Source organism: Geotrypetes seraphini, chromosome 5 (genome assembly GCF_902459505.1).
Source record: "Geotrypetes seraphini chromosome 5, aGeoSer1.1, whole genome shotgun sequence".
In the NCBI taxonomy this organism is placed as follows: Eukaryota; Metazoa; Chordata; class Amphibia; order Gymnophiona; family Dermophiidae; genus Geotrypetes; species Geotrypetes seraphini.
This window is the reverse complement of record NC_047088.1, coordinates 190,832,051-190,853,199: the sequence shown is the minus strand read 5'-3', so window position 1 is coordinate 190,853,199 and position 21,149 is coordinate 190,832,051. Positions and strand designations below refer to the sequence as shown.

Genomic DNA, 21,149 nt, shown 5'->3' with positions numbered 1-21,149 from the left:
ATTACCGCGTGGAGTTTTTTTTACTACCCATGATAAAAAGTGGAGCAGCTTGAAATCAGTACTGATTGCTGTCTGTAAAATAAGATATTGAGGCTTTTATCCACGTTTTACTGTAATGTTTTTGCTGGCTAGTAACAGTACATAAGATTGGTTTAAACATCTTTATCGTATATCCCTTCTCCTGCCTTTCCTCCAAAGTATATATATTGAGATCTTTAAGTCTGTCCCCATATACCTTATGATAAAGTTCACTGACCATTTTAGTAGCCTTCCTCTGAACTGATTATATCCTGTTTATATCTTTTTGAATGTGAAATCTCCAGAATTATATACAATATTCTAAATGAGGTCTCACCAAAGACTCATACAGGACCGGTGGTGAATAGTTACCATCTAAGCAGGGCAGCTATTTTACATCTATATGAAAAGATCAGAGCTAATATCGATCCATCAACAGCTTGGTCCCAAGAAGCAAGAAAATCACAGCTAGCAGTCTTTTTAAATCACTTTTGTGACATGAATGCTCTACAGTGACACCTTTGGACATGTGTCTATGATGCTCCACAATAAGGCACACCTATGACTGATGCTCCTGCATGCCTATATAGCTTTCCTCGGCGTATGTGTACATTTGTGCCTGTATCAAGAAGACTATTCAGTGCACGTGTCAAAGTCTGATTATAGGAAAGCACACAGCACCAAAACTTCATTAGCAGTGATTCTGAATGAGATCTCAGTTAATTTGGACAAAGGCAAAGAAATGGTTCTAGTTTCCTTAAACATGTCCTCTGCCTTCAATATGATAGATCATGGAATACCACTTACTAGACTATGAAACTTGGGAGACTGGGGGCGTGGCTTGAGAGCACTGCGGAATGGTCGGGTACATTTGAAGCTCCTCACAACCTGGCTATTTTTCAGTTATTTTCAACCTTAAAAAGTTTTGTTGTTTTTTTTAAGAAAAATCCTTTCACATCTAATAATAGATGATAGCTGGAACAAAACTAAACTAAATTAGAGGTGGCTTTTGTGTCAGGAGGAAAGAGTAAACATGTGAAACAGGATCAGGTTACTCCCTCCAAGATTCCGTTGCCTGACATTGATGGAGAAATTGATTTACTGGATCTGATGGCAGAGCTGAAAGCTAGTAGCTGTAAGAAAGCTAGTAGCTGTAAGAAAGGAAGTCTCAAGTTTAACAAAGCAAATGACTTTGGCCAATAATAAGCTGGATCAGCTAGAGAATCGTGTGGCTACTTTAGAAGAGGATCAGACACGATGTAAGGACTGTAAGTTGCTTAATGAGATGGCAAAGCAGCTAGAAAATTTTGAAAACAGATCACGTAAATGTAATGTGCGTGTTCTTGGTCTGGCAGAGGGTTTGGAAGGAAAGGATGCTATTTTATTTTTGCAAGAGGTAATTCCCAAATTACTTCCAATGTCATTAAAGTTCCCTTAGGAGATAGAAAGGGCACACAGAATCTCATACAGGTTCAAACAGTAACTCTGGTCCCAGGCCACTGATATTCAGTATTTTAAGATTCCAGCATGCCTTAGAAATTCTCCAATTGTCAAAGGAAAATAGAAATTTGAGATATAAGGATTCAAAACTGCTGTTTGTTCCAGATTTTGCTAAAGCAACGGCAAATCGGAGGAAGCAATTTTTATTTCTAAGGTCGGATCATCAACAAATTGGGGCAAGATATGGCCTTCTCTATCCTGCCATTATGAGGGTTACCCATGCAAACAATACAGTGCAGTATGAAGACCCTGCAAAGTTAAGAGAATACTCAGCAAGCACAGCCCATGTCCTAAAGTTTTCCACTTAAGGCTTTTCTGTGAGACAAGTTTAAAGAACATGGGGTGATTTTATTTTTAATATAATTCAAATGGTCTCACAAAGAAATGATTTCAAAGATTCATTTATACAATGTGGAAAGGAAGAAAGGATCACAAAAGGAGAAAAGAAGGTGTGAAACCCATTCAAGGGTTAATTGGAATGTTGAGCTAGTTGTTATCATTGAATTCAGCACGGTCTTTCATACAGAGACTGAGCAGGCTGACAGTTGAAAGTATTAGCATTTTACAAATTACAACGGTTTCGCCTTGAAGAATGTCCGTTTGGAAGCTATGGTGATTGTTCTGGATTGTGGACGTGTCAGAGGAATGGAGATCCATGGATACAGTGGAACAGAAGGGATTGTGCTGACGTACCAGAAGGAAGTACTATGAGGTTTCTGCTGGGTAAACAGAAGTATAACTGTTTACAGATGAAAACGAGGCTTGAATCTCCCGGTTCTAAAGTTGGTGGATATAGTAGGGAAATTGTTGTATGAACATTCTTAACAAAAGGAGGAGGAGGAGAGTTCGGTCTGGAAGCTTGTGTTATAGATTGCATGAGAGATTGCATTAATTGGGACCTTTTCTCATTATGACTTGATAATGGACTGCAAAGTATAAAATATTAAATAAATTCATGATCAATATTCTTTAAAAACACATTTGAGGGTTAATTGTTATTGAAGGAATTTAGATGGGTTTGTTATTAACTGAGCTAATGTTAGTTTAAGGAGGAGTGTATGTATGTTGTTATTTATATATGATAAAAGGTGAGAATGGGTTTCATTGAATAGCTGATGATCTGAAAGAATGGTATGATTGTGACGATGCTGTGGAAAACTAAATGATCTCTTGTTTTTTCTTAGTATGAACAATAAAGATACCCACTTATTATTAAAGAGACTAGTGTTTAAGCCTGTTACATTAACGGGTGCTAGAATATATGCCTGTCTGTCTTTCTTTATTTATGTCTCTCTCCCTGCTCCTGTCTCTTTCTTCCTTTCTTTCTGTCTCTCTCCCTCCTGCTATTTTTCTCTCTCTCTCCCTGGCACCCTTTGTCTATCTGTCTTTCTTTCTGTCTGTCTCTCTGGTCCCTTGTCTGTCTTTATTTCTGTCTGTCTCTCTCCCTGGCCTCCTTTGTCTGTCTGTATTTCTTTCTGTCTCTCTCTCCCCCCCCACCCCACTTTCCTTTTCAGAAGCAGCAGTGGTATTTCCCTTCCCCTCCAGGTCCCTGTGAAGTAGTAGCAGCATTTTCCCCCACCCCCCATTCCCTTCTCTCCCCCCCCCACTTTCTTTTGCAGAAGCAGCAGTGATATTTCCCTTCCCCTCCAGATCCCTGTGAAGTAGTAGCAACATTTTTACCCACCCCCCATTCCCTTCTCCCCCCACCCCCCACTTTCCTTTGCAGAAGCAGCAGCGGTATTTCCCTTCCCCTCCAGGTCCCTGTGAAGTAGTAGCAGCATTTTCCCCCACCCCCCATTCCCTTCTCTCCCCCCCCCACTTTCCTTTGCAGAAGCAGCAGTGATATTTCCCTTCCCCTCCAGGTCCCTGCTGAAGCAGTAGCAGCATTTTCCCCACCCCCCATTCCCTTCTCTTACCGTGAGCTGTCCTGCTCCGTTCGGCCCCTCCCTCTTCCCTTCCCGCAGGCTGGCCTGCTGCGGCTGAAGTTTTTTTTTAAAGTTTCAAAGTACAGGCGGCTCCTCTCACGATCCCCGTGGTGGCTGATCCTCCTGTAAAGAGCAGCCTGCGATGGTGGCCGGCTTTAGCGAACCTCTCAGGCCGCTCTCCAACTCGGTAGCACGTTCCCTCTGACGCGATCCCGTGCGTCAGAGAGAATGTGCTACCGAGGTTGGAGAGTGGCCTTCGAGGTTCGCTAAAGCCAGCCACCATCATAGGCTGCTCTTTACAGGAGGATCAGCAGCAGCGGTGGCGGCGGCAGCAGCGAGTGAGGACCGAGGTGTGTTCCCTGAGGACGCAGGCAGGGAGAGAGATTGCCTGGCTTCCATGGTGAGTGAGGGCGGGAGGAGGGGAGTGGCCAGAATGTTCCCTGGCGCTGGGTTGGCTGCCACGGATCACACACCACAGCGGCAGGGAACACGAAATCCTAAGTGCGCATTTGCGCTTAGTCTTTTATTATATAGGATAATGGGAATTTTAATGGAATCAAAAAGGAATATTTATAGTAAGGTTTGATGATTGGGGGTTTCATGGGGTGAATGTGTGGGGAAGGGATGTAGATTGAATGATTTAGATAAGTAAAAGGTATTTTTATTTCTATGGTTCACTAGGAAATTAAATAGAGTGGATTCTGAATAGTTTAAAAAAAAAAAAAAAAAATAGATGAGAATATGTCTGTGTAGATAGAATAATAGTAAGGTAGATAATGAAGTCCTTAAGGAGTTTGGTTTCATAATGAAAATTATATATATTTTATAGAGATGTTTAGATTTACTTTATTAGAATAGCTTAAAGGAAGTATGTTAAGCCATATCCAGAATAGGTAATAAGACTGCAGCTCTTTTTGTATAAAGACTTGAATTTTAGATTAATTTATTTTGCTTTATAATATACAGATAAATTATTGATTAAATAGTGATGAATATGAAGGACTATATATAAAATTAAGGTATCATTAGAAATATCTAAGATGCATTATAATTAATTAAGAATGACTAGCTTTTACTATTTTATGAATTATCAATATTAAGTTAATTTATTCACATGGGTACTAATTTAATGATAATTTATGTTTGTGTTTGTATTTGATTTAGAAAGAAGGTTGATTCTTGTGGAATATAATATGAGATGCCTGGGGAAGAGCTTTGAGTTCCTGATCAAAATTGGTGCTTTCAGGCATTCGTATTATAAAGGGGGGGGTGAGGGAAGGGGTGGGGTTTTACATAGGGAATTAAGGGAGGTTAGGTGGGGTTAAGGACATTGCAATACATTTTCAGGTCCCCTTTAATTAGAATGCTCAGTATGTTGAAGTTATATTCATTAAAGGCTCCTTTTATCAAGCCGCGCTAGCGGGGTTAGCGTGCGCAATGTTTTATCACGCGCTAACCCCTGCGCTGGCCTAAAAACTACCACCTCAAGGGAGGCGGTAGCGGCTAGCGCGGTTGGTGGTTTAACCTGCGCTATTATGTGCGTTAAACCGTTAGCGAGGCTTGATAAAAGGAGCCCTAAATGTCAATGAGCTCAATCATTCAGTCAAGAGAACTAAAATTCTTAATTTTCTGAAACAACAAGACGCTGATATATATTACATCCAAGAAACTCATTTGAGTGCTTTAGAATCAAGTAAGTTGACAAAAGGGTAGGTTAAACATTTCTTTTCCGCTCCTGCGGTGGGAAAGAAGGCTGAAGTAGCTATTTTAATTAATAGAAAATGTATGGCTTCATTTAAATTACTCTCTTATGACAAAAATTATATAAACACAAACTGACACATAACTTAAAAACAGGATGTGATAAGACAAAAACTGTTTTCAGATTTAGAGTCAACATGTGGCTCTTGTTAAGGTACAGGTGACAACTCCAATAGCAAAATGCTTGTTGACCAGTGTAATTATTTGATTAACCCATTTTTTCAGGATATGTTTTACTTTTAGAATATATTTTGATATCAAGTTCTTTGATGATTACAAAATGTCATATATTTTATGCTATTTATATCAGTGAATGTGGCACCTACAGAATGACATGGGGACAAACATTTGTCTTTGTCTACACAATCTGTCCTCGTCTCCAAACTGTCTGATCCCATCAGCAAAAGCCTCAAATATTATTTTATATTGAAAAAATTGTATTATAAGTGTAAAAAAACCCAAAAACTAAATTCTGTATAACTGTCATTTTATAAATCACAAATACAGAGACCACGTGATGTTGTGAGCAGTGTCGGATGCATAGCAAAACTGATCACAGCCCTCCAGCACCTTTCCCACTTTACTTGAGCTCTGGGTGCTTTCTAATCTCGCAATTTTGCCATCGGTGATAGCTTGGAGCTTTATGGACAGATATCTTTTTTAAAACACCGACTCCATGAGCTCTAAATCTCAGAAAAAGGATTGAGAATGCACGAAGGCGACTGATGGTAAGATGGCAGAACAGCTACAAGATCTCCCTTTGCCACTTGCTCCAGAACATGTGGAAAAACTTTTTTTTTTTAATTAATTAATTTATTTCATTTAAATACAGGATTGTGCTTAACAAGTAAATAACGATATTAGTTCATCCAATCATCTATTGGGTTAAACAGAAATAAACCGAAAAGCAATATTAACTTAAACATAGTGGTCCTTTTGCAAAGGTGTACTAGTGCCATAACGCACTGAATAGCGCGTGCTAAATTGCCAAGCGCACTAGCCGCTACCGCCTCCTTTTGAGCAGGCAGTAGATTTTTGGCTAGCGCGTCCTATACTGCGCGCTAATCCGGTACACCCAAAGTCTTCAAATTAAGATAGGAGGAGAAAAACAAGAAAGAAACTCTTCCAGGAAAGAGAACATATTGCCATAATAAAAGGAATTTAAAGTGAAAACGTTAGCATTAATAAAGGACTTGAATTATTCCAGAAATCACTGGGGTGCAAGAGAAACTTCTTTCCCTTCTAAAAAGAAACGTAATTGATCTGGGTCATAAAAAAATATACTTATTATCTTGATATAACACAAACATTTACAAGGAAATCTTAACTGGAAGGAATCACCCAATGAAGTAACTATCACGATAAGTAAGAAATTATTTCCTTCTTGACTGAGTTCATTTAGAGACATCCGTAGTAAAGTTTCAAAATCAAGTCTTCATACCGATAAAATACCAGAGAAACAATTAGTGTAGCTCGTCCTGACAATTCAAAGTCACTCAAATCCTTACTTTATAAAACTCCTGCTTTTATTTATAAATTACTGATTCCCTACACCTCAAATAGATTACTGAGATCTAATGAACAACATTTATTGATGATTCCTTCACTAAAAATTATTAATACACGACGGCAATTCATTTTTTCAGTCACAGCCCCTCAAACATGGAACTCAATCCCTATTTACTTAAGGGAAGAACGCAACTTGGATAATTTTAAGAGCAAATTAAAAAGCTTTCTTTTTATAGATGCAGTTAATAATTAGTAAGCCAGTCTTGTGGCCAAATTTTAACTTTACTGTATAGCTTCTTTGAAGTATAATGATTTTTCTCTCTCTCTTGTTTTTCCCTTGAACATCTTTCTTACTATCAAACAATTTGTATTTCCTTCCCTTTTTTTAACTTGTGTTTCATGGGTCTGTAACGTTAGTCATTAATCTTGCAAGACTTAGTTTTGTCATTTGTTGTATTGTTCCCTAAATTTTGTAATTTTAGTAATATGTACATCGCTTAGAATTCTGATTAGGCGATCAATCAAATCCTTATTAAACTTGAAACTTGATGACTCCAAGAGTGCCAATAATTCTTGTTCTGTTGTTACATTCATTTCTTTTATTGTCCTTTTTAGATAGTACCGTAAATCTTTTGCAAGGTGCTATAGTCACTTCCGAAATTTTTAATATGGAAGTTAGAAAGTCCTTGAAATCTCTCTGGGAGCTTTAAATTTGGACATAGGAAAATTTAAAATCCTTAGATTCAAACTCCGATTTTGATTTTCCAGATTTTCAATCTTCCGTATAAAGAAAAACTTTATCCATTGCTTGCTGTTTAGTAACAGTTTTAATCTCTACTATAGACTTTTGAATTTCCCCAATTTGCTTTGTTTGGTCTTGGATGTCTAGCTCAAATTTTTTAATTTTAGTTGAAACATCAGCCATAGGAGAAATAAATCTCGTACATACCGTCTGTAAATTTTTTATAGCTCCCCAAAGTGAGTTCAGAGTAACCACTGCCGGTTTCACGAACGGCTTGAGCTGAGATACCCCGGGATCCCATTCTCCTTCCCAGGTCTCACTTCCCCCAAGCAAACATGTGGAAACTTTGACCTCTGCTGTGTTGCGGCCCTAGACCCTCATCTAGCACAGCTCTTGAACCAGATTGCTAATTTGGAAACTTTACTTACTGAAACAACTAATCGGACGGGAGAGCTTGAACGAAGAGTGTCCACAGTCGAAGATACATCCAGGGAGTTGTTGGCGCTAAAACAACAACTTACTAAACAGGCCGACAAGCTCAAGGATCTAGAAAACAGAGCGCACAGAGGGAATTTGCAATTTCTTGGCATCCTCAAGTCTGTGTCTGTCACTCGCTTAATGAAGGATCTGGAAGCCTGGCTATCTCAGGAACTTATTTTTACATCTTCTGTGGGGCCTGCAAGATTGGAACGTGTGCATCGAGTGGGCCGCAAAGCCCAGGATTTGACTAAGCCAAGCATTGTGATTGTGAAATTCCATAATTATGTTCACAGAGTGGAGATACTATGACAATACAGGGCGAAACGTGATGTTTTCTCCTTTGATGGTCACCTGGTGAAAATATTTCAAGACTTTTCCACCGCCCTGACAGAGACCAGCTGGAGATTCATTCACTCCACTCTGTAACAGGCTTCATGATAAAAACCTTAGCTTTATGCTTCTGTATCTAGCAGTACTTAAGGTATTTCATGAAGGGCAATGGAAGCAGCGCAAGATTTTTTGGACACCATGGATCCCTCGGAGTCTGCTAATGAAGCACTGACAGATTGCTAATGGGTTAACAGTATTTCATTTTGACATCACACTTTGCAGTGGTGTTTATCCAGGGCTCTCTTGGTTTACTTCTTAGTTATTGTCACAGTTTTGATATGTGGAAGAGAATTTGAGGGTTGTAAATATCTATTTGTGATCTCCAAGCACCTCTCGATATTTGAGAAAGATTCTACTTCACTTTTCTATGCTGGGTTGGGAAGGGTTCCAATTGGGTTGGGTCTTCTTTGCTAATCTCTTTTTATGTCCAAGTAGTCAAGCAGCTGATGAACTTTTGTTCCTTTACTGTTTGGGGATGTAGATGCTCTTGTCTACATTTTGCCCTGGGAGATGCTGGGCTCCCGAGGCGTTGGTTTGTTTCTCTACTTTGTGCCATTCTTTTCCAACTATGACCTCCTCTGAAAGATCATACATTTAGGTTAGTGTCCTGGAATGTGGGGGGCATCACTTTGCTGATTAAACCTAATCTAATCTAAACCTTAAGTTTATATACCGCATCATCTCCATGAGTATGGAGCTCGACACGGTTTACAAGAACTTAAATAGTAGGTAGAGAAGAAGAAAAGGATTACATGAACTTATGTGTAGAAGGGAGGAGAGAAAGGGGGGGAGGGTAGAGTTACAATTTGATGAAAAGCCAGGTTTTCAGTTGTTTGCGGAATAATTGAAGGGAGTCCAGGTTCCGCAACGGAATGGTGAGGTCATTCCAAAGACCTGTGATTTTGGAGAGAAGGGATTTTCCCAGTTTGCCTGCGTAGTGGATGCCGCGTAGAGAGGGGAAGACTAGTTTATACCTTTGGGCAGTTCTGGAGGAGTCGGGATTGGAGGAGTTGAAGGATAGCGGGATAAGAGGAGGGAGGATGCCGTGAATGATCTTAAAAGCCAGGCAGGAACATTTGAAATGGATTCTGGAGATTATTGGGAGCCAGTGAAGTTTGGCAAGGAGTGGGGAGGCATGGTCAGATTTGCGTTTTGAGAAGATCAGTTTGGCTGCAGTGTTCTGGATTAGTTGGAGTCTTAGAAGACTTTTTTTTGATAGATTTAGGTAGATGGCGTGCAAAAAATACTAACAACACTTAATGGTTACAAGTCGGATGTCGCCTGCATCCAGGAGACTAGACTGATGGATGGGAAGCACTCTAAATTGTGACGCCACTGGGAGGGAGACATCTATTTTTCTTCTGCCACAGGATATCATGGTGGGATAGCTGTCTTGGTGCAGAAATCTCTGCCCTCCACAGTTAAAATATTAGAGAAATCTCCTAAAGGTCGCTACATGTTGCTTCATTTGACCCTGGGTACCAAGGAATGAGGCCCTAATATAGCTGACACTTCTTTCTTCCAACATCTTGTCACTTTAGGTACACGTTATCCAGATAACCCCTTGGTTATACTTGGAGATTTCAATTTAATATTTGATCCCATGCTAGATAAATCTAATCTCCCAACTACCCCCATTGGGTCAAAGTGACACTCAGTTGCCTAACTTCTGTCACATATTGGATGTGGTAGACCCTTGGAGGCTCCTACATTCAGAAGTGTGGGATTATACCCACCTCTCTCAAACTCATGGGAGTTGGTCCTGCATTGATTATATTTTCATTTCTTCTCTTTAGACCATGCAGCAGAAATTGGTCTGATTAATATCTCGGATCATGCCCCTATCTGGTTGGATATCCAACATGAACCATTTAACTGTCAGGCTAAACAGTGTAGAGATTTCCCACTTATCTTAGTAAAGATTCAGATTTTCATAAGTTTTTGCTTGATCAGTGGGAAACATTCTTAACACACAAATGGTACTCACCAGGCCACTCCGCTGTTGTTTTGGGAGACTGCCAAATACAATATCTTATACTAGTGTCCAGAACAAGAGAATTTCCCAGGGCATCATTACTTTAGAAAAGCATTTAGTGTGGCCAAGTGAACTAACCTTCAAAAACCAAGTTTAGCTACTAAAGAACAATCAGGGCCAGATTAATCAATAGGCACACTGGGCATGTGCCTAGGGCCTGAAACGATGAGGGGGGCCCGCTGAAGGAGGACGACTCACCTTGCCGGCAACGGGCCCCCCTCCCGGCATCAACCGCAATGGGCCCCCTGACAGCAACCGCAGTACAGCCGGTTCTGTTACTGGAAGGTCCTGCGATGACTGCTTCTGCCGGTTCATCCCCCTCCGACGTCACTTACTTGCTGGTATGGAAGGGTTGTGAGAAGGATGGTATGGAAGGGTGGTGGAGGAAGAAAAAGGGGGCAGGGTGGTATGGAAGGGTTGTGAGAAGGATGGTATGGAAGGGTGATGGAGGAAGAGAAAGGGGGCAGATGCTGATGGAATTGTGTGCAGGGAAAGGGAAGGATATTGGATGGAACTGGGTTGGAGGGAAAGAAAGGGGGCTGATGCTGATGGAAGTGGGGGGAAGGGAGAAGAGAGAGTGAAATGCTAGACCATGGGGGTGTGGGATAGGGAAGGGAAGAAGAGAGGAGAGAGATGCCAGACCACTGGAGGAGGGAATGGAAGAAGATGGATGCCAGACCAATGAGGGTGAAGGGAAAGATGGAAGGGGGGAGGCATACAATTTCTGGAAGTGGCACAGAAGGACAAAAGATGAAAGGAAGATATTGACAAGAAGATGAGGAGAGCAGAAACCAGACAAGACAAAGGTAGAAAAAAAATTTATATTTATTTATTTTTTTTGCTTTAGGGGACATGCATCGCTGTTTCTGTGGTGTTGTATTGTATGCAGAGTCCAGCTTCCTGGTGGTTTTATTTAACCTTTGTCTATTTTATCCCCCCTTTTATAAAAATTTAGAGCATTTTTTTTAGCATGGCCATGGCTAAAAAACATAATACAGTTTTGTAAAAGGGGGGCGAGGTTAGTTTGCGATTACATATTCCATACTAGGTGAAGGTGTTTTCTGTGACCTGTTTGTATGAAAGACTTGGTTTTTTGTTAGCGTTGACTAGCCTTGTTTGGCAAAATGCATCAGGCATGGTTCTTGGGAGCATCTTGAATTAACCTGATTTGAATCTCCTTATTTTCTGCCAATCTTCTTTTGTTTCATGTTGGATTCTTTGTTGGACTGCTTGCCTTGTTGTTTCGCTGCAAGTTAACATGCATGGAGTGGAACGTACTAGAGGAGTTACAGTTGGTTGATGTAGAGTGAGGCAGTTGAGAGGCGTTGTAAACTTGGTTATTAATATAGACTTATATTTCAGATAGTATTACTGCTTTACAAATATTTGAACACTTTTATATAAGCATGGAAAGGGTTCAGAGTTAAAGTCCTGGGTAAGGAAGGAAGGGGGATTTGTTCAGAGATGTTTCGGGGTTACATAGAAGAAAAACTGTGCACTGGTATGCTAATCTTTGTTTTGAATTAAAAAAAAAAGAAATACAAGTGGAAATAAAGAAGTAAATAAGAAAACAAATAAATGGGGACGGGACATAGGCGGGGCCAGGGGGGCCCAGTATACTTGTGTGCCTAAGGACCCACTCAAATAACCCTCCCCTCTAAGTTCCTCTTTGAAGTGAGCCCACGTGTTGATCCCATTTGATCTTAAAATCAGTCACGTTACTGGCCTCAACTACCTGAAGTGGAAGATTATTCCAACAGTCGACCACTCTTTCGGTGAAGAAGTACTTCCTAGTGTCACCATGGAATCTCCCTCCCCTGATTTTCAGCGGATGCCCCCTTATCGCCATAGGGCCTGTAAGGAAGAAGATATCTTCTTCCACCTCAATGCGGCCAGTAACGTATTTGAACGTCTCTATCATGTCACCCCTCTCTCTGCGTTCCTCAAGAGAGTAAAGGTGCAACCTACCTAGTCGTTCTTCATAAGGGACATCCTTGAGCCCTGAGACCATCTTGGTGGCCAATCGTTGAACCGATTCCATTCTTAGCACATCCTTCCGATAGTGTGGCCTCCAAAACTGTACACAGTACTCCAGATGTGGTCTCACCATGGACCTGTACAGCGGCATCACCACCTCGGGCCTTCGGTTGACAAAGCTTCTCCGGATGCAACCCAGCATCCTTGAGACTATAACAAACGCCTTCCTCAAGTTCCAAAGGTTATTGATCATCGGAGACATCAATATCCACCTAGACGACATCACCAGCAAGGATATGATTGAACTTATTAGCTTCCTCACCTCCCTTAGCCTCCCCCCCCCCACACCATCCCCAACCCAGAAAAGGGACACACACTAGATCTCATTAGCTTCCTCGATCTTACCGCTCACAAGACGTCAGTTGACGACACTCGCTGGGAACATGTCCCCTGGTCTGACCACTTCCTAGGGGCTTTCTGTCTCCCCATCTTTATGTCGCACCTTGGGGCTCCACCCCGCACTTCCAACCCCATTACCTTCCGCAAAAAAATCACAAGCAATCTGTTCTGGTCTAAATTTCTCAATCTATTCTCCTCTGCCCCTAAGCCTGCAGATTCAGGTACTAATTGGCATAACTGGGTCGCTCTCTCCGAATCCACCTATCTTTCCCTCGCCCCTCTTTCCACTAAATCCATCTCCTACCCCCGCAAGGCCCCTTGGTACCTCCCATATCACAGAGAGCTAAAACAGAAATGTCGAGCTCTGGAGCGCATATGGAAAAAATCAAAATGTCCCAAAGACAGACAGTCCTGGAGAGTTAATATCAAGCTGTACAATACTGCGCTAAAAAAAGCAAGAAAGAACTTCTAGGGCGACAAAATCTCCAGGTCCAGCAATCAGAGCAGTACACTATTCAACATCTGGCGCTCCCTAACCTCCAAAAGAGACCCCACCGTGCTCCCCTCCTCTCCCTCAGCCGATGTTCTAGCAAAATTCTTCAACGATAAGGTTTCTTCCTTGAGATGCTCCTTTCCTCCTTCAGTCTCCTACAGCTCCCTAGTGCCTACTGATTCCACTCCCACCCTAATGGTCTCCAACCCTATCCCACCTTTGAATGCATATCTGAATCCCTGGTCCTCAATCTCTGCCTCAAACTGAAATCCTGTAACTGCTCCTTGGACCCATTCCCCTCCTACCTATACGAGAACATTCCCGCTCTGGCTATCCCTTCTATCACCAATCTCATAAACTCCGCCCTTCAGTCGGGCCATTTCTCCCCAGAAATGGGTCATATCGCCTTGACCCCACTACTGAAAAAATCTGACCTTGACCCTTCCATACCATCCAGCTATCGCCCAATTGCAAATATCCCTCTCCTAACCAAGATGTTAGAGTCCATCATTTCTACCCAACTCTCATCATACTTAGAGAGATTCTCTATTCTTCTACCCTATCAATATGGCTTTCGTCCTAACTTCAGCACCGAATCCCTACTGTCTTCCTTGATTTCAAGGGTTCAACAACTTCACTCTCGAAACAAGTTCGCCGTCCTCCTACAATTTGACCTTTCCGCTGCTTTCGACGTTGTCCACCATGATATTCTTGTTTACCAACTCTCTGAGATCGGCATCAACTCCACAGTCCTAGATTGGTTCTCTAAATTCCTCCGCTCTTGTTCTTACATTGTTAACATGAATGGCACTTCATCCTCCCCCTGGAAACCGAATTGTGGAGTCCCGCAAGGTTCTCCACTATCTCCTATCCTTTTCAACATCTATATGTCCTCCCTAAAACTCCTCCACCTATCCCCCCTTGAAACAATTTACACTTATGCAGACAACATCCTCGTCCTCCTCGAGACTGATTCAAACCTCATCAACCTATCTAAGAACATATCCTCTTGTATAACGAACCTACAATCCTGGGTCCACATTGTGCAAATGAAATTGAATGAGTCCAAAACAAGACTTCTTTGGCTCAGCCCGGCCCAAAACTAGGCCATCTACCCACCTCCATCCCACTACCCTCTGGCTCCTCTCTGCAGCTTGAGTTCTCGAGCAAGGTCTTGGGCGTCACCATCGATTCCATATTGTCCTTCAACGATCACCTCCAATCCTTGATAAAAAAATGCTTTTTCAGCCTTCATATGCTGAGGAAAGTTAGATCCTGCTTCCATCAAAAACATTTTACCCTCCTTGTCCAATCCATCATCCTTTCCAGATTGGACTATTCAACTCTATCTATTTAAGCCTAACTAAGAAAAACCTCCACAGACTCCAACGGATTCAGAATGCCGCGGCCAAGCTCATCTTCGCTAAAAGTAAATTTGACCATGTCTCCCCGCTCCTGGCCAAGCTCCACTGGCTTCCGATTATTACCAGGGTACACTATAAATACTCCTGTTTAGCTTTCAAAATCCTACACGGTATCCTCTCCCCCTTTATCCCTCTTTCTTGGAATTCCTCAAACCCTAATACCACCAGATCCTCCCACAAATTAAAACTATCCTTCCCCTTGCTAAAAGGCATTTCCCACACTGGAAAGCTAGGGACCTCCCTTCTCTTCAAAATCACTGAGCTTTGGAACAACCTTACCTCCCTTCTTCGGAACTTGAGCTCTCTCCAAGTTTTCCGCAAACATCTGAAAACCTGGCTTTTCTCAAATATGTAAGTCTCCCTCCAACTTAGTAATCAAGGATACTCTTATATCTTGGCATCCCAAGTCCTCTAAATTTTCTTCAAACTTCTATCTCTAACCCTCTGTTGTAGTTCCTATTTCTTCTAATGTAAACCGCGCCAAGCTCTACAAATGTGGAGATGATGCGGTATACAAACCTAAGGATTAGATTAGATTAGGTCTATAGACTACATCCACGTAGATAGAAGTTCCATCTCCTCTTTTCAGAGCGATCCATATCGCTTCTTCCTCTCCCCAGGTCCCTTGCATTTCGGTCGCTTGGATAGTGATCTTTACATAGAGAGCTATTCCTCCACCTTTTTGACCATCTCTGTCCTTCCTAAAAAGATTATATCCCGGTATGTTTGCATACCATGTGATTCACTGAACCATGTCTCTGTGATAGCGACAATATCTAGATCTGCCTCCAACATCAGGGCTTGCAGATCATGAACTTTGTTGCTTAGACTGTGAGCATTTGTGGTCATCACTTTCCAGCTATTTTTCAGCAGTAAACTCTTTTTCGTATAGATTTTTGTTTCATTTCACTTTCTATTGCAATACTAAGAAGCGAGTTTCTGATATTTTTTACGTTGCAATCTTTACTATCATCACATCTTTTCTTCTGCCAGGGGTGGTCTCTATAATTGTCCTTCATACATACACCACCCCCACCTTCTAGTTTAACTGCCTAGAAACATATTGTCTAAATTTCTCTGCAAGGTTTCTTTTTCCTGCTGTAGTAATATGTAGCCCATCAGTGCAATATAGCTTCTTGTCCTTCCATGGATTTCCTCATCCTCCTATGTACCTGAAGCCTTCTTGATGACACCAGGCTTTGAGCCATCTATTAAAGTCCTCTATGTTTTTCACTCTTTGCTCTCCCTTTCCATATGCAGGCAGTATTTCAGAAAAAGCTAAAGTCTTTACAAAAGATTTCAAGCCTTCACCAAGCTCCCGAAAAGCTTTCTGTTCTGCAAGTGTGGAGTTGTTGGCCAGGTCATTTGTACCCAGATGGATAACAACATCAGTGTTAAAATCCTTAGTTTCTTCCTTAATTATAGTCAGTATTTGCCTGGAACTCCTGGTAGCCGAGGATCCTGGAAGACATTTCACTATTTTGGTCTCCTTGCCCTGTATTCCAAGGTTAATGCCTCTGATGATGGAATCCCCCAACAGTAATAGTTTTCTGTTTTTGGCTTTTTTATTTGCGCTTAGGGTGCGCTTGTTCTCTTGAGTTACCTTAATAGGTTCAAGTCCCACCTCCCTTCTATTTTCTTGAGTACTGCAGTGCACTAGAGGAGCGAAGGAATTCTGTACAGGTAATATTTGTGAAGGTGGATGTTTCTGTGTTACATGTCACAGTCTTCCTGAGCCTACTGTGACCCATTTATTCCTGGGCCGTTTTATTCTTTGAGGTAGAGGTGGTAAGTTGGTATGATTTTGTGGAGTGGCTTTAATTGTACTCAATTTCTGTTTAAGTTTGCAGAGCTCCTCCTTAATACTAGCAAGTTGAAGACAGATGGGGTAAGCCTTAAGCATCCAAATAGTGTGTCTTGCAATTAAAGCACCACAGTGATTGCATAGAATAAAGGTCATCTTGATTGGCTGTGAAGTGACTTGATTCGAATAGTCCTGATTATTTGGGTCTCTATATATGAGCAGTGATCCCTGGGCTGGGTGGAACTATAAGTCTTACCCTTATTCCTATGAAGAGGAAATAAGATTTAACAGAGGAAAGAAAAGGGTTTATTTTTTTGTTTTTTTTTAAGTAAGAAACAGGGAGGAGGAGAAGAGAAATTAAGCAGATATAATGCTGAAAAACAGTGAAAAGAGCAGAATATGAAATTCTGAGTAACTTGTTCACAGCACTTCCCAAAGATAATGCAGTTAACCTTAGTAGTAAATCAGAGCCCCTCCCTTCTACACCTAATCAGCAGACACAATGGCTGAAAACTAGTAGGTCAGAAATTCAGGCTCTATACCAGTTCAGTGGTTACCCTAAAACACAGGAGTATGTGGAGTACAATAAGACATCCAAATGAGACAAATTACAACCATCACATACATCAATACAATAAACATATTACAATACAACCGTCAAACATATGATAATACTACTGAAATAGACAGTAGGGCACCTAACGCTGCCTAACTTACAGCATCATTTAGAGAATTTGGGCCTTAGTGTATGATAATGTAGATGTGCTAACCCCTGACATGCCCCAACAAAAAACCCTACTACATGTACATGTCAAAACTAACATAGAACACTTTATCACTGTGGTTTTTAAACCTGTTCCATAATAGATGTGAAAAGCATGCAAATTTATTAGGGATATCTTAAAAACCCGACTGGCTCAGGACAGGTTAAAGAACTATTGAAGTTTAGCACATCCTGCACTAGGTTATTTTTGCTGCATTAGAGCACTCATTAGCCCCTAAAATCCCCACACTGTGTGTGTAAGAATCCTAAATTGCCACAAATATTATTCAAAATGTCAAGAAACAGAAATCCACCAAATCATATATCCTTACAAATAAACAAAGTGGAAATCTAACACCCTCCTACAATCTCTTGCTGTGTTCTACCACCCGTACACATCGGAAAGGCCACTACCTTGACATAGCCCTCTCCTCCAACTGCTCAACCACCTTGACTCTTCTCTTCTCTGACCATCATCGGCTAACATTCATAACTCATCACCCTCCCCCTCCCAAACCTGGCCAGTCATTACCCATACATTTAGGAACCTTCAGGTTATTGAACCTGACATGCTCTCCATCACTGGCTCATCATTCCTTTCAACAACTATGCCACACAAGTCTGTCAATAAAACTGTCCTCTCCTATAACTCCATTCTGCTACTGATACCCTCGCCCTTCCCATTTCATGGCCTGTAAGACAGGCCTGTAAGACATGCTAAACACTAGCCCTGGCTGACCCCCAACATTCGTTATCTGGACTTCTGTGCCTGAGCTGCTGAACATCTTTGGCTTAAATCCCTCTCGCTTACCAAACAAGAACCATTTAACTAACTCTCTTATGTGCCAACCCTTGGTGTCTCTGTCACACTCAACTCTCTACTCAAAGTACCCCCACCTCCTATCCCTTCCTAACTTTTCCCCCAGACGACGGCAGAGTTCTTCTATGACAAGATTTACAAAATCCATCTTGAATTCTCAACCAAGTCACCTACCCTACCACCCCTTCCAGCTGTCCACTCTGCCAACTTTCCTTCAACAACTTCAGTCACGGAAGAGGAAACTGCTCAACTTCTCTCCTCCTCCAAACCCACCACTTGTCTTCTGATCTGATTCCCACCCGCCTACTCGGAGCTATCACTGATTTTGTCATCCCTTCCATCTGTCACATCAACCTATCACGCTCCACTGCAATAGTCCCTGATGTCTTCAAACATACTGTAGTTACACCTCTCCTCAAAAAAACCTTCACTAGACTCCCCACACCCCCTAAAAAATAAACCTCACTAGACCCCCCCCCCCCCCCACATCTCACTTAAAAAAAAACCTCACTAGACCCCCACATCCCCCTATCTCCCTCCTCCCTTTCCTATCCAGGTTACTCAAATGTGCTATTCATTACCATTACTTCCTTTCTTCTAAGATATTCTTAACCCACTTCATTGGGCTTTCACCCTCTCCATTCTATATGGAAACTGCCCGTGCTAAAGTCTCTAATGACCTGTTCCTGGCCAGATTCAATTGCTTCTACTCTATCCTCATCCTTCTCAATCTGTCTGCTGCCTTTGATACTGTTGTTGACCACTTATTCCTCGATACACTGTCCTTGTTGGGATTCCAGGGTTCTGTTCTCTCCTGGTTTTCTTCCTATCTCTTCCATCATACTTTCAGTGTATGTTACAGTAGATCCTCCTCTGCTGCCATCCCAATGTCTATTGGTATACCTCAATGCCCTGTCTTGGGCTTCTCCTCTTCTCCATATATACCCACTCTCTTGGCACACTGATCTTCTTCCATGGTTTTCAATATCACACCTTTGCTCATGACTCCCAGATCTACCTCTCCACACCAGATATCTCTACAGGAATTCAGGTCCGAATCTCAGCCTACCTATCCGACATTGCCTCTTGGATGTCTCATCGTCATCTAAAACTGAATATGGCTAAAACCGGATTCCTTATCTTTAAGCCTAAACCCACCTCCCACTGTTCTCTATTTCTATGGATAACACTCTCCTCCTCCCTGTCTTATCAGCTCACAACCTCGGGGTATCTTTTGACTCATCTCTCTCCTCTACTCAGATCCAACACCGGCTAAAACCTATTGCTTCTTCTCTATATATCTCAAATCCGACCTCTTCACTCCAAGCACACTACCAAAACCCTTATCCACACCCTCATCACCTCTCGTTTAGACTACTGCAACCGTCTCCTTCTCATCCATCTCTCCTCTTCAGGCCATTCAAAATACTGCTGCATGACTCATATTCCATGAGAGTTGCCACACTCACATTATCCTCTTCTCAAGTCACTTCATTGGCTCCCCATCCATTTCCAAATACAGTTCAAACTCCTCTTACTGACTTACAAGTGTATTCACTCAATATCTCTCCTCACTTATCTCCCCCTATGCTCCCTTCCATGAACTCTGTTCATTAGCTTAGTCCTTCTTATCTGTACCCTTCTCTTCCACCTCCAACTCCAGACTCCATCCATTCTTTCTTACCACATCATATGCCTGGAACAGACTGCTAGAGCCAATATGCCATGCTCCGTCTTCACTCTCTAGCAGTATTCAAATTCAAGCCAAAAGGCCACTTTTTTAAAGCTGCTTTCAACTCTTAACTCCAACTTACTGTCAAAATACCTATACCCATTGCATCATTCCTTCTGCCAGAAACTCCCCAACACTGAGATATCCTGTCTGTCAAAATTAGAATATAAGCTCTTCAGAGCAGGGAATGTCTACTGAATGTTCAATGTACAGCGCCGTGTACGCCATTCAGCGCTATATAAATGATAAATAGTAGTAGGATATCTACATTCTCAAAATATATTTTCTTATTAAAGGCTCTAAATAGTGCATAGCTTCCGATTTCTCATTTTCTCTCTCGTCCCACCCATATAAGTCAAAAGTTAGCGACGAGATGTATAGCAGAATTTATATAGTCATAGGAAGCTGACAGTGGGTTAAGCGTGAATATCTGTGCTAGGGCTGAAGCCGCTCTCATTTTATACAGACCACCTTAACTTATAGCCAAGACCGAAAGATAAAAGGCTCTATAACGTCCACTTCACCAAGCAATTCAATTCCTATTCCAGACAACTCAGAGGAAAGAGCGCATTAGGAAACATTTACCCGGATATGGACATCACTGCTCTTCATCCCTTCTGCTTCGCTTTCTTCAACTACAAGAATCACAGGTCCCAGCGTTAGGAGTACTTCTGCTTCCTCTCACTGCCACAGCACTGAAAATTTAAACACTAGGCAGAATCAAACATACCGCCAAGGCCTCAAAGCTACCGACCACTTTTTCACACACGTTCGCTCTAATTACATTCCCGATTGGAATTTACTTCCGGTTTCGCTTACGCAGAAACTGTAGCTTACGGTGTCCTAAGAAGGACAAACTTCTTCTTTTGTCATCCAGCTCGCATCGGAGAGTTTATTTGTTCCTTAATGAGTTGTGGTAAGGAAAAGGATCACTAAAGTACGAATAGCAAGGAATGTGTATGGGTATGTTTGTGAAAGAGCAAGTAAGAGAAGGGGTTATGCGCTATTTATTTAAACAGGTAATTGGCATCCGTGTTCCTGGGACATTTGGTAACGGTAATATAACAAGATACTTTTTCCCTTTATATTCTACCCACACCACCTTTGTTTTTTGCAGTGAAAGGTCACTTTGGTCAACCCCAAACTTAGAGACTTGAAGAAAGCATAGATGTCTTATTCAGCATATGCAGACTCCTGAGACCCAAGCTGGTAGCTTCAGAAGTCCCAAAATTAGGAAGTTACAGTGATATTTATACATTTTTCTGGCTAGAAAAAACTTCTCATATGTTACTTTTCTTAACAATCATTGGTTCTAAACAGGTCACTTATCTAAGCTCTGCAGTCTTTTTGTTACATGTCCAGGAGGGCGGGATACAA

At 41.6% G+C, this 21,149-nt stretch overlaps 1 protein-coding gene across 3 annotated transcripts in view; it reads right to left on the bottom strand.

The window, feature by feature from the left end:
- The window catches only part of CWC22 (CWC22 spliceosome associated protein homolog), a 136,183-nt gene extending 115,531 nt beyond the window's left edge, over positions 1-20,652 (bottom strand). The window contains exon 1 of one of the 3 annotated variants that reach the window (XM_033946516.1): positions 20,358-20,652. In XM_033946516.1, the coding sequence (XP_033802407.1) occupies positions 20,358-20,384 (27 nt within the window). In that variant the 5' untranslated portion in view covers positions 20,385-20,652. The remainder of the gene's footprint in view (positions 1-20,357) is intronic. The other 2 variants (XM_033946515.1, XM_033946514.1) reach the window with 2 other exon arrangements.
- Between the last annotated feature and the right edge of the window lie 497 nt (positions 20,653-21,149).